The sequence below is a fragment of the Stomoxys calcitrans genome, chromosome 2 (assembly GCF_963082655.1).
Source record: "Stomoxys calcitrans chromosome 2, idStoCalc2.1, whole genome shotgun sequence".
NCBI lineage: Eukaryota > Metazoa > Arthropoda > Insecta > Diptera > Muscidae > Stomoxys > Stomoxys calcitrans.
This window is the reverse complement of record NC_081553.1, coordinates 142,149,466-142,168,278: the sequence shown is the minus strand read 5'-3', so window position 1 is coordinate 142,168,278 and position 18,813 is coordinate 142,149,466. Positions and strand designations below refer to the sequence as shown.

Below are 18,813 nucleotides of genomic sequence, written 5' to 3'. Positions count from 1 at the left end.
ATTTACTATCCGATTTTGCTGAAATTTGGGACAGTGAGTTAAGCCCCTTGACATACTTCTGCATTATGGCAAAGATCGGTCCAGATTTGGATATAGCCGCCATTTAGGCCGATCTTTCAGTTTTATGTTTTGGGGCCATAAAAAGCGCATTTATTGTCCGATGTCGCCGCAATTTAGAACAGTGAGTTTTGTTAGGCCGTTCGACATCCTTCTTCAATTTCACTTAGATCGGTCCAGATTTGGATATAGCTGCCATATAGACCGATCTCTTAAATGTTTTGGGCCCATAAAAGGCGCATTTATTGTCCGATGTTGCAGAAATTTGGGACAGAGAGTTAGGTTAAGCCCCTTCACATATTTCTGCAATTTGGTCTAGATTGATCAAGATTTGCATATAGCTGCCATATAGACCAATATCTTCATTTAAAGTCTTGGCCCCAAAAAAGATGCATTTATAATCCGATTTAACTTAAATTTTGACGCATTGACTTATGTTGGGCTTTTCGACATCCATGTTGTATATGGTTCAGATCGGTTCAGATCATTTTTTATGCGATTTCGTTGAAATTTGGAACAGTAAGATTTAACAAACCCCACAACTTTTGTTAAATTTGGTCCAGATCGGACCATATTTGGATATAGCTACCATATAGACCGATATCCCGAAATAGAGTGTTGATCCCATTAAAGGAGAAATTTTCATCCGATTTCGATGGAAATTTAAACAGTGAGTGAAACATCAGGCGCTGGTGTCCTTAATGGGCAACGTCAGCTGTTCCTTTTGAATCTCATAATGAATTTTCAGCAAAGATCATTCATGGGAGGAAAAACTTTGGACGAGAAACAATTAATAATCTTAAATTGGAGGAATGTAGAGATGCAATTAAAAATATTTTTAGTATTTTACAATCTGTAACCATATTACATTTAGATAATAAAACTCCCATATATCACATATTACCAATTGTTAATACCAACAATCACATGTTGATCAAATTAAAAAAAAAAAAACAAGATCCAAGATCGGTTTATATGACAGCTATACCAGATTACAAACCGATTTGAATCATATTTAGCACAGTAGTTGAAAGTAATACCAAAACACTTCGTGCAAAATTTTAGTTAAATCGGACGATAATTGCGCCCTCTAGAGGCTCAAAAAGTAAAGACCCAAGATCGGTTTATATGACAGCTATACCAGATTATGAACCGATTTGAACCATACTTGGCACAATTGTTGGATATCGTAACAAAATACGTCGTGAAGAATTTCATTCCAATCGGATAAGATTTGCGCACTCTAGAGGCTCAAGAAGTCGAGACCCAAGATCGGTTTATATGGCAGCTATGTCAGGTTATAGACCGATTTAAACCATACTTGGCACAATCATAACAAAACACGTCGTGCAAAATTTCATTCCAATCGGATAAGAATTGCGCACTCTAGAGGCTCAAGAATTCAAGACCCAAGATCGGTTTATATGGCAGCTATATCAGATTATAAACTGATTTGTACCATACTTGACACAGTTGTTGGATATCATAACAAAACACGTCGTGCAAAATTTCATCCCAATCGGATAAGAATTGCGCATTCTAGAGGCTCAAGAAGTCAAGACCCAAGATCGGTTTATATGGCAGCTATGTCAGGTTATAGACCGATTTAAACCATACTTGGCACAATCATAACAAAACACGTCGTGCAAAATTTCATTCCAATCGGATAAGAATTGCGCACTCTAGAGGCTCAAGAATTCAAGACCCAAGATCGGTTTATATGGCAGCTATATCAGATTATAAACTGATTTGTACCATACTTGACACAGTTGTTGGATATCATAACAAAACACGTCGTGCAAAATTTCATCCCAATCGGATAAGAATTGCGCATTCTAGAGGCTCAAGAAGTCAAGACCCAAGATCGGTTTATATGGCAGCTATATCAAAACATGGACCGATATGGCCCATTTACAATCCCAACTGACCTACACTAATAAGAAGTATTTGTGCAAAATTTCAAGCGGCTAGCTTTACTCCTTCGGAAGTTAGCGTGCTTTCGACAGACAGACGAACGGACGGACGGACGGACATGGCTAGATCGACATAAAATTTCACGACGATCAAGAATATATATACTTTATGGGGTCTCAGACGAATATTTCGAGAAGTTACAAACAGAATGACGAAATTAGTATACCCCCATCCTATGGTGGAGGGTATAAAAAAGGGTGCAAGAAGTTTTGTATTGTTACTTTCAACAACTATATCAAATAAGGTACAAGTCGGTTCATAACCTGATATATTTTATATATTTTTTTGTGGTCCACACCGGACCATATCTTGATATCGCTCTATAACAGAGCAAATCTTTTCTTATATCATTTTTTTGCCTAAAAAGAGATGCCGGGAAAAGAACTCGACAAATGCGATCCATGGTGGAGAGTATATAAGATTCGGCCCGGCCGAACTTAGCACGCTTTTACTTGTTTCTTCTTACATCCCCTTCACAATTAAGCAGCAGTAATTTTCAGCAAACAACAGACTTTTCAGCAGCAAGCCTGAAATTTCAGAACTATGCTGTAATAGCAGCAAAATTAACTACTAATATTCAGCAGACAGTGTTTGCTTTTTTCAGCAAAACTTTTTTCTATTTGTGTAACAGTAAGAGGGGAAAGCCAAAGAAGAACACAGAATCAAAGCTATTGGAGAGTATGTTACATTACATATGTGAAAATTTTCCGCATTTTGAAAGCGAAAGCGTAGTAGTTTTGATTGAAATTTAAGCTCTAAGATAAGAAGCCTCCTGCTTTTTACCTGAAGTTTTACATGGCTTAAATATTCGCAATTATCGCAACTTTTATTGAAGGGATAACCACTGCTGAAAATTTTTCTGATATTTATGCCAAAATTCTAACCTAAGCCTTGAGTGTCATTGCTTAGAAATTTTCAGCGGTTTTTATCACCATCTAACGCTGACGACAATACTGAGGTATGGCAGCTGTGTCAAAACTTTTCCACCAAAATGTGTCGCCCTGCGGACTCGGCTATAAAAAGGAGTCCCCTTAGCGTTGAGCTTAAACTTGAATCGGACAGCACTCATTGATTTTGTGAGAAGTTAATCACTGTTGCTTAATTGAGTGTTTATGAACAAATTTGTGTAATTCGTAAGAAAGTTGTATTTTATATGGTGTAAAAGAAAGCGCAGCGGAAGGGGCTGGGTTCATATAGTCTATTATATAAAAATAAGTAAAAAGGCGTTAAGTTCGGCCGGGCCGAACTTTGGATACCCACCACCTCGGGTATATATGTAAACCATCTTTCATCAAAATTCTGTGAAAATTTCATACCTTATGTCCCATATCAGTTATATCAAAATAAGTTCCGATTTGGACCATATACTAATAAGTACACTAGCTATATCTAAAAATAAACCGATCTGAACTATATACGACACCGATGGCGAAAAACCTAACATAAGTTACTGTGTCAAATTTCAGTGAAATCGGATTATGAATGCGCCTTTTATGGGGCCAAGACTTTAAATCGAGATATCGGTCTACATGACAGCTATATCCAAATCTGGACCGATTTTGGCCAAGTTGCATAAAAATGTCGAAGAGCCTAACACAAAGCACTGTCACAAATTTCGGCGAAATCGGGCAATTAATGCCTCTTTTATGGTCCCAAAACTTTAGATCGAGAGATCGGTCTATATGGCAGCTATATTCAAATCTGGACTGATCTGGGCAACATCGGACAATAAATGCGACTTTTATGGCCCCAAAACCTAAAACCTAGATATCGGTCTATATGGCAGATATATCCAAATCTGGACCGATCTGAGCCAAATTGACGAAGCATGTCGAAGGGCCTAACACAACTCACTGCCCCAAATTTCAGCAAAATCGGATAATAAATGTGGATTTTATCGGCCTAAGACCCTAAATTGGCGGATCGGTCTATATGGGGGCTATATCAAGATATAGTCCGATATAGCACATCTTCGAACTTAACCTGCTTATGGACAAAAAAAAAAAAAAAACTGTGCAAAATTTCAGCTCAATATCTCTATTTTAAAAGACTGTAGCGTGATTTCAACAGACAGGCGGACAGACGGACGGACATGTCTAGATCATCTTAGATTTTTACGCTGATCAAGAATATATATACTTTATAGGGTCGGAAATGGATATTTCGATGTGTTGCAAACGGAATGACAAAATTAATATACCCCCATCCTTCGGTGGTGGGTATAATAAAGAGTTGCGCATTGTTTGTTTGTTCCGAATGGACTCACAAACGGCGAACCAATTTTTTTGTGATATCCGCGAGGAGAGCGGACCCTCCCCCTTACCACAATTTTTAAAAACGCCAGATCTCGGAGATGGATGCGTCGATTTAAATGAAGTTTAGTATGCCACCTTATGGTAACCCAAAAACACAAAATTGGCATCAAACTTTGTGTTCAAATAACTGAGGGGGACGCCCTACCCCAACAGACACCCAGACGGACATGTTTACCGATTCGGACAATTTGGGTATCAAATGAAAAGTATTTAAGAGTATTAAACCATAAAACCGCCCAAAAATTACATTTCTACCGATTCTTGCAAAATGGGTATTCAATGAAAGATGATTGGAAGTATAATACGAAACTGATATGAAAATGTGTGGTCAATTCCCAGGTGGGCCGAAAAAATCACCCCAAACGGACATGTTGGCCGATCGGGACAATATGGGATTCAAGCGAAAGGTACTTAAGAGTAGAATACGAAACTTTTATAAAAGTTTAGGTTCTATACCCAGGCAGATCGCCCCACCATCAAAATTGTGCATCAAATGGGCATGTATACCAAACGGGACATATTGGATTATAATGAAGTTATTTGAGAGTTACATACGAATATAAATAATTGTACAATAGAATACAAATAATTAATGTGCGTAGCGAAGCACACCGGGCCAACTAGTACTATATAAGAATCACCTACTCTGAGTAATTATGAGAGCAGCTGTTTCCTTTCTCTTCCTTCCTTTTACATAAATACATGTTTACAACTTTTTTTGTGTTTACATAAAATGAGAATCAGAAACGCTATGAAAACGAAAAACAAATTTTAATTTTGTGTATAGTTGAGCCCCAAGACTTAAAAATTAGTAAAAATAATATTCTTCATTTTGTATTTGCCTTATTCCAATTTACGTTACTTATATACTACCTTATGTAATGCATTTACGACACGTTATCGAGAGCTTAACCGGGGCTAAAGCATTTGTTTGGACAAAGCTTATTAAACAGTGGTGCACAAAATGAAAATAACACTGTATGTATGAGATACTCTCAAGCATTTTTTATAATTCGCCATATAGGTGGGTATTACTTTCATGTTTCACATTTTGAAGCAAAAAAACCTTGCTGATGTCATTTCCTCATTAAATAAAATGTCAATAAAAGAATAATATTGTCGAAAAGTTTACCCGACCACTGCATTGTGTATCATGCGGAGATTAAAGAAGTGGTGGAATGGCTATGATATAATGTGATAACCACGATTGGCATACATATCTTCTTAGACAGCCAGGCAGCCATTAAATCCCTGGAAAACGTATTTCTGAACACTAAAACCATCCTCGACTATCGCAGATCTCTCAATGAGATGGCTGAACAGTTCAAAATTCACCTGTTCTGGGTGCCAGGCCACAGAGACATACCACGGAATTGTAAAGCGGACGAGCTTGCGAGACTAGGAACTACGCTACACATTCCAGGGATACTGGAATCTGTGGGTATACCTCTAGCGAAATGTAAGCTAAGTTATAAGGACCAGGTCCGAAGGACAACGAATGATAGATGGTCTCAAAGAGGCTGTGAGCATTCCAAAACTTTGTGGCCTAATCTAGATTTGAAGATGTCTACCGCTTTGCTGTCACTGGCTAAAACAGACGTCTCAGTCATGCACTGGCAGTTAGAAGGAATTTCCCTTTAGGTTCTCGTGTCTTAGAGAACCTGTCTGATTTAGCGGATTTTTAAAGCGATCTGGATGGATCAACGGTACGAACTAGAAGACATCTTCTTTCTTCCGTTCCTGTGGTATCGCAATGGGCGAAAACGTCTCAGTGAGTCTGATGGCAGACTACCACTTAAACCAAACCTATTATGTTATCAGTGATATTTTTTAGTGCTTCAAAAACGTAATCGTGAAAAAATTTATATTTCACTGTGAAATAGGTAAAACCTTGTCAGTAAAAATGAGTCTATATGACTTAACGTTTACAGTTTATAGTCATAAACATAATACTAAGGAAACTTAAATAATTTTTCATTTTTTTCTAGAGTTTAATCAGAAAAATAAATAATTTTTAGAAAAATAAATAATTTTTAGAGTAAATAATTTTTAGAGTAGAGTAAAGCTTCGTACTCCCGTGCACATGTTTCCGAACTTGCTTATAGAAGATTTTTTTGTTTTCTCTTTCGGCCACTAGATTTTGTTTAAAACTTACCGCTTGAGCCAGCATGAATTAGCATTTGGTTGTTAAGATTGTCGTAGGGAATCAGGACAGCATTCAATGAAGTTTCACGCGAAAGGTCGGGAAAATTTTCAATTTCAGCCACACATTTGAGGTTGAGTATTTTACCAGCATGAAAGAAACGGGGTCCACTCAAGTAAAAATGCACTTGGAGCTTAATGCGCCTTAATATATAACCATGGGCTGATATGCTTGTGTCCACATTTGGTTGCAGTTCGCCGAGGGAGGCCTTTAAAGTTAAAATTTATAAAAATACATTATATACAAATGAACTATGGGTGTAAAATGTAAAATCTAACTAAAGACCTATTTTATATATACAGATGAAAACTTGATACCGTACCTATTGATGGTGAATTAACCTGGTTTTTATGAAAACAATACCGACGGTATGGAATGAAGGTATGGTATGAAGCATTTCATATCATTTATATCATACGGTTTGTTTTCAAAAACAAGGGGATGAATTCACTATACCGTGTGGTATTAATTTTTTTTTGGCTTGTATACAAATTATTGTTGTAATCAAAATTAAGCTAATTAGAGCCTTATGAATTGAAATGGCTGGATAGTTTATATGTGGATATAGGAACTAATTCATTTAAAACCCAATTCAAACAAAAAAGGCAATAATCTTATATATAACAAGTAAAAGCGTGCTAAGTTCGGCCGGGCCGAATCTTATATACCCTCCACCATGGATCGCATTTGTCGAGTTCTTTTCTTATATTAAACAAGTAAAAGCGTGCTAAGTTCGGCCGGGCCGAATCTTATATACCCTCCACCATCGATCGCATTTGTCGAGTTCTTTTCCCGGCATCTCTTCTTAGGCAAAAAAGGACATAAGAAAAGAGTTGCTCTGCTATTAAAACGATATCAAGATATGGTCCGGTTCGGACCACAATTATATTATATGTTGGAGACCTGTGTAAAATTTCAGCCAATTCGTATAAGAATTGCGCCCTTTGTGGCCTCAAGAAGTAATATAGAGAGATTGATTTATATGGGAACTGTATCGGGCTATAGACCGATTCAGACCATAATAAAAACGTATGTTAATGGTCATGAGAGAATCCGTCGTAAAAAATTTCAGGCATATCGGATAATAATTGCGACCTCTAGAGGCTCAAGAAGTCAAGATCCCAGATCGGTTTATATGACAGCTATATCAGGTTATGAACCGACTTGTACCTTTTTTGACATAGTTGATGAAATAACAATACAAAACGTCTTGCAAAATTTCAGCCAAATCGGATAATAATTGCGCCCTCTAGAGGCTCAAGAAGTCAAAACCCCAGATCGGTGTATATGGCAGCTATATCAGGTTATGGACCGATTTGAACCATACTTGGCACAGTTGTTGGATATAATAACAATAATAACAAAACACGTCGTGCAAAATTTCATTCCAATCGGATAAGAATTGCGCACTCTAGAGGTTAAAAAAGTCAAGACCCAAGATCGGTTTATATGGCAGCTATATCAGGTTATAAACCGATTTGAACCATACTTAGCACAGTTGTTGGATGTCATAACAAAACACGTCGTGCAAAATTTCATCCCAATCGGATAAGAATTGCGCACTCTAGAGGCTCAAGAAGTCAAGACCCAAGATCGGTTTATATGGCAGCTATATCAAAACATGGACCGATATGGCCCATTTACAATACCAACCGACCTACACTAATAAGAAGTATTTGTGCAAAATTTCAAGCGGCTAGCTTTACTCCTTCGGAAGTTAGCGTGCTTTCGACAGACAGACGGACGGACTTACGGACGGACGGACAGACGAACGGACATGGCTAGATCGACATAAAATTTCACGACGATCAAGAATATATATACTTTATGGGGTCTCAGACGAATATTTCGAGTAGTTACAATCAGAATGTCGAAATTAGTATACCTCCCATCCTATGGTGGAGGGTATAAAAATCAATTTGTGTTTGTTTGTAGGTTTGTTTTTTTGTTTGTATGTTTGTGTGTTCCTTATAGACTTAGAAACGGCTTAACAGGTTTTCTTGAAATTTTCACAGATGGTGCATAATGAACCCGTGGTGAAAATAGGGTATTACATTTTTTGATATCTGAAGGGGCGGGCGGACCCTCCCCCTTACCCTAATTTTCAGAGAAGCCAGATCTCGGAGATGGGTAGTGCGATTTAAGCGAAATTTTGTGTGCTCTCATACAGAACCCTAAAAATAAAAATTTAGTATCCAAATTTCGGATGGAGTACCTAGGGGGGCTGCCCTACCCTAAAATCTACCAAACAGATATTTAGACCAATCACGACAATGTTGGACCCAAATGAAAGGTATTTAGGGTAAGAAAACGAATCTGATATCCAATTGTCGGACCAAGTGATAGAGGGACCACCCCAAGCCCCAAAACTCCTCTAAATCGGACATATTTACCGACAATGGCAATATGGGACTCAAATGAAAGGTATTTGCGAGTAGAATACCAATCTGATATCCAAATGTGGGACCACGTTTCAGGGGGTCCACCCCTTCCCCAAAACACCCCCAAACTAGACTTATTTACTGACCATGGGAATATGGGGCTTGAATAAAAGGTATTTGAATGTAGAATACGAATCTGATATCCAAATATGGGACCAAGTGTTTGGGTGGCCGCCTCTCACTAACAACATCCCCATATACACCGATTATTGCAAATTACTCAATAGCTGGAAGATATATAGCTCCCACATATATACATGTATTTTGAAGCTATATCTTAATCTGAACCGATTTCAAGCAAACTTAGATATTGTCGTCGAGGAAAGCGTTAAGCAAAAGTTTGGAAAGATTGGTCAATAATTGGAAAATCAGGTAATATATATATGGGAGCTATATTAAAATCTAAACCCATTTCTATGTTTTTTACCAGTAATGTCGAGAGACCTGCAAAATTTTGACAGAATCGGCTAACAATAAACGACATAATTGCAATATAAGCCCACATCGGACGAACATATATCTGAACCGATTTTGACCAAACTCCTTAGATATTGTGGTAGACGTTAGGGAAGGGTAATGCAAATTTTGAGAAGATTGGTCAATAAATTCGCTTGAACTGGAGCTATATCTAAATCTATAGAATTCACCAGTAACATCGAGAGTTAAAAAAAATCCTTCATGCCAAATATCAATTTAATCGGTTAACAAATGTCCAGAGACTTCGTCTCTTGGCCATTATCATACGTTTTTATTATGGTCTGAATCGGTCTATAGCCCGATACAGTTCCCATATAAATCAATCTCTCTATATTACTTCTTGAGGCCACAAAGGGCGCAATTCTTATTCGAATTGGCTGAAATTTCACACAGCTCTCCAACATATAATTTAATTGTGGTCCGAACCGGACCATATCTTGATATCGTTTTAATAGCAGAGCAACTCTTTTCTTATATCCTTTTTAGCCTAAGAAGAGATGCCGGGAAAACAACTCGACAAATGCGATCCATGGTGGAGGGTATATAAGATTCAGCCCGGCCGAACTTAGCACGCTTTTACTTGTTCGTATTGAATTTTTCTTACGTATCACACGATTTGTACAACTTTCAGAGTTGCTTATGCTGAAAATATTGTGCCTATTACAATACAAATCGTCTGATAGCAGCTTAAATAGTATAGTATATTATCGTACCATTTCATTTAGAACGTGACATTGAAAACAAGTAAAAAGGCATTAAGTTCGGCCGGGCCGAACTTTGGATACCCACCACCTCGGGTATATATGTAAACCACCTTTCGTCAAAATCCAGTGCAAAATTCATACCTTATGACCCATAGCAGAAATATGTGGAGGGGCTTAACTTAACTCTTTGCCCACAGTTTCGGCAACATCGGACAATAAATGCGCTTTTTATGACCCCAAAACCGAGAGATCAGTCTATATGGCAGCTATATCCAAATCTGAACCGATCTGTGCGATAATTCAGGGCTTAACTTAACTCACTGTCCCAAATCTAAGACCCCAAATCGGAGGATCGGTCAATATGGCAGCTATATCCAAATCTGGACCGATCTGATCCAAATTGACGGAGGACGTCGGAGGGCCTAAGACAGCGCACTGTCCCAAATTTCAGGAAAATTGGATATTAAATGTGGCTTTTATGGGCCTAAGACCGTAAATCGGAGGATCTGTCAATATGGCAGCTATATTCAAATCTGGGCCGATCTGAGCCAAATTGACGAAGGACGTTGAAGGGCCTAACACAACTCACTGTCCCATATTATAGCAAAATCGGATAATTAATGTGGCTTTTATGGGCCTAAGACCCTAAATTTGAGTATCGGTGTATATGGCAGCTATATCCAAATCTGAACCGATCTAAGCCATATTGACGGAGGATGTCGAGAGGCCTAGGACAACTAACTGTCCCAAATTTGGATGATAAATGGGGCTTTTATAAGCCTAAGACCTTAAATCGGAGGATCGGTCTATATGGCAGCTATATATCCAAATCTGGACCGATCTGAGCCAAATTGACGGAGGATGTTGAAGGGCCATACACAACTCAACGTCCCAATTTTCAGCAAAATCGGATAATAAATGTGGCTTTTAGTGGCCTAAGACCCTAAATCGGCGGACCGGTCTACATGGGGGCTATATCAAGGTATCGTCCGATATAGCCCATCTTCGAACTTAACCTGCTTATGGACAAACAAATATAAGCGTGCTAAGTTCGGCCGGGCCGAATCTTATATACCCTCCACCATGGATCGCATTTGTCGAGATCTTTTCCCGGCATTTCTTTTTAGGCAAAAACGATATAAGAAAAGATTTGCGGGATATCGGGAGCGGTCGCACCCTCCCCCTTAGCCCGAAAATACTACCAAAAACAATTAAAAGCGTGCTAAGTTCGGCCGGGCCGAATCTTATATACCCTCCACCATAGATCGCATTTGTCGAGTTCTTTTCCCGGCATCTCTTCTTAGGCAAAAAAGGATATAAGAAAAGATTTGCTCTGCTATGAGAGCCATATCATGATAGGGTCCGGTTTTGACCACAATTAAATTATATGTTGGAGACCTGTGTAAAATGTCAGCCAATTCGTATAAGAATTGCGCCCATTGGGGCTCACGAAGTAAAATAGAAAGGTCGATTTATATGGGAGCTGTATCGTGCTATAGACCGATTCAGACCATAATAAACACGTATGTTGATGGTCATGAGAGGATCCGTCGTACAAAATTTCAGGCATATCGGATAATAATTGCGACCTCTAGGGGTCAAGAAGTCAAGATCCCAGATCGGTTTATATGGCAGCTATATCAGGTTATAAACCGATTTGAACCTTATTTGACACAGTTGTTGAAAGTAAAAATAAAACACGTCGTGCAAAATTTCATCCCAATCGGATAAGAATTGCGCCCTCAAGAGGCTCAAGAAGTGCAGACCCAAGATCGGTTTATATGGCAGCTATATCAGGTTATGAACCGATTTGAACCATACTTGGCACAATTGTTGAATGTAATAACAAAACATGTCGTGCAAAATTTCATTCCAATCGGATAAGAATTGCGCACTCTAGAGGCTCAAGAAGTCACGACCCCAGATCGGTTTATATGGCAGCTATATCAGGTTATGAACCGATTTGAACCATACATGGCACAGTTGTTGGATAAAATAACAAAACACGTCGTGCAAAATTTCATTTCAATCGGATAAGAATTGCGCACTCTAGAGGCTCAAGAAATCAAGACCCAAGATCGATTTATATGGCAGCTATATCAGGTTATAAACCGATTTGAACCATACTTGGCACAGTTGTTGGATGTCATAGCAAAACACGTGGTGCAAAATTTCACCCCAATCGGATAAGAATTGCGCACTCTAGAGGCTCAAGAAGTCAAGTCCCCAGATCTGTTTATATGACAGCTATATCAGGTTATGAACCGATTTGAACCATACTTGGCACAGTTGTTGGATATCATAACACAATACTACTTTGCAAAATTCATTCAAATTGGATAAGAATTGCGCACTCTAGAGGCTCAAGAAGTCAAGACCCAAGATCGGTTTATATGGCAGCTATATCAGTTTATGAACCGATTTGAACCATACTTGACACAGTTGTTGAATATAATAAAAAAACACGTCGTACAAAATTTCATTCCAATCGGATAAGAATTGCGCACTCTAAAGGCTCAAGAAGTCAAGACCCAAGATCGGTTTATATGGCAGCTATATCAGATTATAAACTGATTTGAACCATACTTGACACAGTTGTTGGATATCGTAAAAAAACACGTCGTGCAAAATTTCATCCCAATCGGATAAGAATTGCGCACTCTAGAGGCTCAAGAAGTCAAGTCCCCAGATCTGTTTATATGACAGCTATATCAGGTTATGAACCGATTTGAACCATACTTGGCACAGTTGTTGGATATCATAACACAATATTACTTGCCAAAATTCATTCAAATTGGATAAGAATTGCGCACTCTAGAGGCTCAAGAAATCAAGACCCCAGATCGGTTTATATGGCAGCTATATCAGTTTATGAACCGATTTGAACCATACTTGACACAGTTGTTGAATATAATAACAAAACACGTCGTACAAAATTTCATTCCAATCGGATAAGAATTGCGCACTCTAGAGGCTCAAGAAGTCAAGACCCAAGATCGGTTTCTATGGCAGCTATATCAAAACATGGACCGATATGGCCCATTTACAATACCAACCGACCTACACTAATAAGAAGTATTTGTGCAAAATTTCAAGCGGCTAGCTTTACTCCTTCGGAAGTTAGCGTGCTTTCGACAGACAGACGGACGGCGGACGGACGGACAGGCGGACGGACATGGGTAGATCGACATAAAATTTCACGACGATCAAGAATATATATACTTTATGGGGTCTCAAACGAATATTTCGAGTAGTTACAATCAGAATGACGAAATTAGTATACCCCCCATCTTATGGTGGAGGGTATAATAAAAAGAGAAGAAGAAAGGACAGAGCTCTGGGCTACACCTGCGGTCAATTTATGCTCATTGAATAACAACATCAATAAAGACTCGTATAGTACGATCTCTGAGAAAGCTCGAAATAAATCGAATGAAGCCATTACCGACACCATATGCATTCTTGATCGTCATGTTATTTTAAGTTGATCTAGCCATGTCCGTCCGTACGTCTGTCTGTCGAAATAATAACACTGTGCTAAGCATGGTTTAAATCGGTCCATAACCTGGTATAGCTGTCATATAAACCGATCTTGGGTCTTGACTTCTTGAGCCTCTAGAGTGCGCAATTCTCATCCGATTGGAATGAAATTTTGCACGACGTGTTTAGTATCACTATAGTCGGCGTTGACAAATTTTTTCAACGGCTTGTGACTCTGTAATTGCATTCTTTCTTCTGTCAGTTATCAGCTGTTACTTTTAGCTTGCTTTAGAAAAGAAGTGCGCGTAATTTTGTTTACATTTGTTTGTTTGGCGTCAATTTTAATATGGGTACCACATGTATTGAAAGAAATTCATTTAACAAACCGAATCAACGCTTGTGATATGCACCTTAAACGCAACGAATTCGATCCGTTTTTAAAACGAATCATAACTGGAGATGAAAAATGGATTGTTTACAACAACGTTAGTCGAAAACGATCATGGTCCAAGCATGGTGAACCAGCTCAAACCACTTCAAAGGCTGATATCCACCAAAAGAAGGTTATGCTGTCTGTTTGGTGGGATTGGAAGGGTGTGGTATATTTTGAGCTGCTTCCAAGGAACCAAACGATTAATTCGGATGTTTACTGTCAACAATTGGACAAATTGAATGCAGCCATCAGGGAGAAGCGACCAGAATTGGTCAATCGTAAAGGTGTCATATTCCACCAGGACAACGCTAGACCGCACACATCTTTGGTCACTCGCCAAAAACTGAGTGAGCTTGGCTGGGAACGTTTGATGCATCCACCATATAGCCCTGACCTTGCACCATCAGACTACCATTTATTTCGATCTTTGCAGAACTCCTTAAATGGTAAAACTTTCGGCAATGATGAGGCTATAAAATTGGACTTGGTTCAGTTTTTTGCAGATAAAGGCCAGAAGTTCTATGAGCGTGGAATACTAAAATTGGCAAAAGGTTATCGAACAAAATGGCATATATATATTTTATTAAAGTTCATTCTAAGTTTTATTAAAAATGCATTTATTTTTTTTTTTTTGGGCATCCGCATGGATCGCATTTGTCGAGTTCTTTTCCCGGCATCTCTTTTTAGGCAAAAAAAGATATAAGAAAAGATTTCCTCTGCTATTAGAGCGATATCAAGATATGGTCCGGTTTGGACCACAATTAAATTACATGTTGGAGAACTGTGTAAAATGTCAACCAATTAGAATAAGAATTGCACCCTTTGGGGGCTCAAGAAAATAGAGAGATCGATTTATATGGGAGCTGTATCGGGCTATAGATCGATTCAGATCATAATAAACACGTATGTTGATGGTCATAGAGGATCCGTAGTACAAGATTTCAGGCAAATCGGATAATAATTGCGACCTCTAAAGGCTCAAGAAATCAAGATCCCAGATCGGTTTATATGGCAGCTATATCAGGTTATGAACCGATTTGAACCTTATTTGACACAATTGTTGAAAGTAAGAATAAAACACTTCATGAAAAATTTCTGCCAAATCGGATGGAAATTGTGCCCTCTAGAAGCTCAAGAAATCAAGTCCCCATATCTGTTTATATGACAGCTACATCAGGTTATAAACCGATATGTGCCACACTTGGCACAGTTGTTGGATATCATAACAAAACACTTCGTGCAAAAATGCATTCAAATCGGATAAGAATTGCGCCCTCTAGAGGCTCAAGAAGTTAAGACCCAAGATCGGTTGATATGGCAGCTATATCAGGTTATGGACCGATCAAAACATGGACCGATATGGCCTATTTACAATATCAACCGATCTACACTAATAAGAAGTATTTGTGCAAAATTTCAAGCGGCTAGCTTTACTCCTTCGGAAGTTAGCGTGCTTTCGACAGACAGACGGACAGACGGACGCACATGGCGCACATGGCGCGACCATCAAGAATATATATACTTTATCGGGTCTCAGACGAATATTTCGAGTAGTTACAAACAGAATGACGAAATTAGTATACCCCCCATATTATGGTGGAGGGTATAAAAAGGGTGCGGATATTAATTCTCCCAATGCCACTATGGATATAGTAGCACAAAGCCTCTGTGCGCTCTAAATATTAAACAAGTAAAAGCGTGCTAAGTTCGGCCGGGCTGAATCTTATATACCCTCCACCATGGATCGCATTTGTCAAGTTCTTTTCCCGGCATCTCTTCTTAGACAAAAAAAGGATATAAGAAAAGATTTATACTGCTATTAGAGCGATATCAAGATATGGTCCGGTTTGGACCACAATTATATAATATGTTAAAGACCTGTGTAAAATGTCAGCCAATTCGAATAAGAATTGCGTCCTTTGGGGGCTCAAGTACTAAAATTGAGAGATCGATTTATATGGGAGCTGTATCGGGCTATAGAACAATTCACACCATAATAAACAAGTATGCTGACGGTCATGAGAGAATCCGTCGTACAAAATTTCAGCCAAATCGGATAATAATTGTGACCTCTAGAGGCTCAAGAAGTCAAGATCCCAGATCGGTTTATATGACAGCTATATCAGGTTATGAACCGATTTGAACCATACTTGGCACAGTTATTGAAAATAAGAATAAAATACGTCATGCAAAATTTCAGCCAAATCGGATAAGTGACGGCTATATTAGGTTATAAACCGATTTGAACCATGCTTAGCGCAGTTGTTGGATAACAAAACACGTCGTGCGAAATTTCATTCCAATCGGATAAGAATTGCGCACTCTAGAGGCTCAAGAAGTCAAGACCCAAGATCGGTTTATATGGCAGCTATATCAAAACATGGACCGATATGGCCCATTTACGATGCCAACCGACCTACACTTATAAGAAGTATTTGTGCAAAATTTAAAGCGGTTAGCTTTACTTCTTCGGAAGTTAGCGTGCTTTCGTCCGTCTGGACGGACATGACTAGATCGACATAAAATGTCGCGACTATCAAGAATATATGTACTTTATAGGGTCTCAGACGAATATTTCGAGTAGTTACAAACAGAATGACGAAATTAGTATACCCCCCACCCTATGGTGGAAGGTATAAAAAAGTAACGTCGAAAAGAAAATCTAAGTTTGGAATTCCGTGCTACTTACAAAATCGTTAATTGTTTTCCATGACATTCCCCTAAGTTGGTTGATGTCTGGTATTGTGTCCCTATCTAAGTGCCGGTATCTGTCAGCCGAGAAAGCCGGGCAATAATAAAGGAAATACTCCAACGTCTCATCATCTTCTCCGCATGCGCTACACATGTTATCACTTGTCGCACTGATTTACCATAAGTGAGCTCGTAGTCCTATGATACCGAAAGCTATACGAAATCCTTCTTACTTCGTGTCAGTAATAGTAATAACGAACTGGATCTCCATAGGATTTTCGCAGTCCTACAGTTCGTTTCGCTGTTCCACTGGGTTACATATACATTCGTCGCCCACCCCCTTAACTCGGACTGCGTCGACCCAAAGGCTTCGGTTTAACAAGTTTATCGACGTCAGTTCTCTGGCTTTCACTGTCAAATCGTCTGCTTTCCCATTCGCAGTTTCTCCCCTATTGTCCGACACCCAAACGATATGGATAGTGCCATCCCCAGAGATGGCGTTAATATCCTTCTTACATTCCACAACTGTTCGTGATCTTACCGTCCTGGTTATTATTGCCCTTATGGCCTGTTTACTGTCCTTAAATAAGTTAGCACTACACCACATCACGCTTTCTGTGATCGCCAGGATCTCCGCCTGCAGGACCATATTATGGTCAGACAGTCTTAAACAGATCTCAGTACCTGGGTTCTCAATGTAAACCCCCAGACCCACTCTGTCCTCTAGCTTTGATCCATCCGTGTAACATGAACTTCCAGACGGATATATAAGGGTTTTGTCAGTCCAACACTGTGCCGCTGGCAGCAGTGTATCGCACTCAAATTCAAGTGTCGTCTCAGGTATCCGCTCAAAAACCTCTTCCCTTCCTTCTAAGTTTCCTATCGTCGCCTCGATTATACCGCGATGCTATGAGCTGCTCCTATCCTCAATTTATTCTCCCATCGCCATAATATGTTACCTTTGTGGATAACATATTTATTTTTTTAAACCTAATGTAATATATTCAGTAATTATTTAGGGCCATGTTGAAAAAAGGGAGGCATTGACGCCAATTTTATTAAGTTTTTATTTGCTTGTATTAAGATTTATTATACCCTCCACCATAGGATGGGGGGTATACTAATTTCGTCATTCTGTTTGTAACTACTCGAAATATTAGTCTGAGACCCCATAAAGTATATATATTCTTGATCGTCGCGAAACTTTATGTCGATCTAGCCATGTCCGTCCATCTGTCCGTCCGTCTGTCCGTCCGTCTGTCTGTCTGTCGAAAGCACGCTAACTTCCAGAAGAGTAACGCTAGCCGCTTGAAATTTTGCACAAATACTTCTTATTAGGGTAGGTCGGTTGGTATTGTAAATGGGCCATATCGGTCCATGTTCTGATATAGCTGCCATATTAACCGATCTGGGGTCTTGATTTCTTGAGCCTCTAAAGTGCGCAATTCTTATCCAATTGGAATAAAATTTTGCACATCGTGTTTAATTATGATATCCAATAATTGTGCCAAATATGGTTCATATCGGTCCATAACCTGATATAGCTGCCATATAAACCGATCTTGGGGCTTGACTTCTTGAGCCTCTAGAGTGCGCAATTCTTATCCGATTTGAATGATCTTTTGCACGACGTGTTTTGTTATGATATCCATCAACTGTGCCAAGTATGGTTCAAATCGTTTCAAAACCTGATATAGCTGTCATATAAACAGATCTGGGGACTTGACTTCTTGAGCTTCTAGAGGGCGCAATTCCTATCCGATTTTGCTGAAATTTTGCAAAACTTATTTTATTCTTACTATCAACAACTGTGTCAAATAAGGTTCAAATCGGTTTATAACCTTATATAGCTGCCATATAAACCGTTCTGGGATCTTGACTTCTTGAGCCTCTAGAGGTCGCAATTATTATCCGATTTGCCTGAAATTTTGTACGACGGATTCTCTCATGACAATCAATATACGTGTTTGTTGTGGTCTGAATCGGTCTATAGCCCGATACAGCTCCCATATAAATCAATTTCTCTATCTTACTTCTT

General features: G+C 38.9%; 1 protein-coding gene across 2 annotated transcripts in view; it reads right to left on the bottom strand.

Moving 5' to 3' along the window:
• Positions 1-18,813, bottom strand: part of LOC106095000 (uncharacterized) — a 225,911-nt gene that overhangs the window by 18,632 nt on the left and 188,466 nt on the right. For both annotated transcript variants that reach the window (XM_059363505.1, XM_059363504.1), the window contains exon 5: positions 6,502-6,757. In XM_059363505.1, coding sequence (XP_059219488.1) covers positions 6,502-6,757 — 256 coding nt within the window. The remainder of the gene's footprint in view (positions 1-6,501; positions 6,758-18,813) is intronic.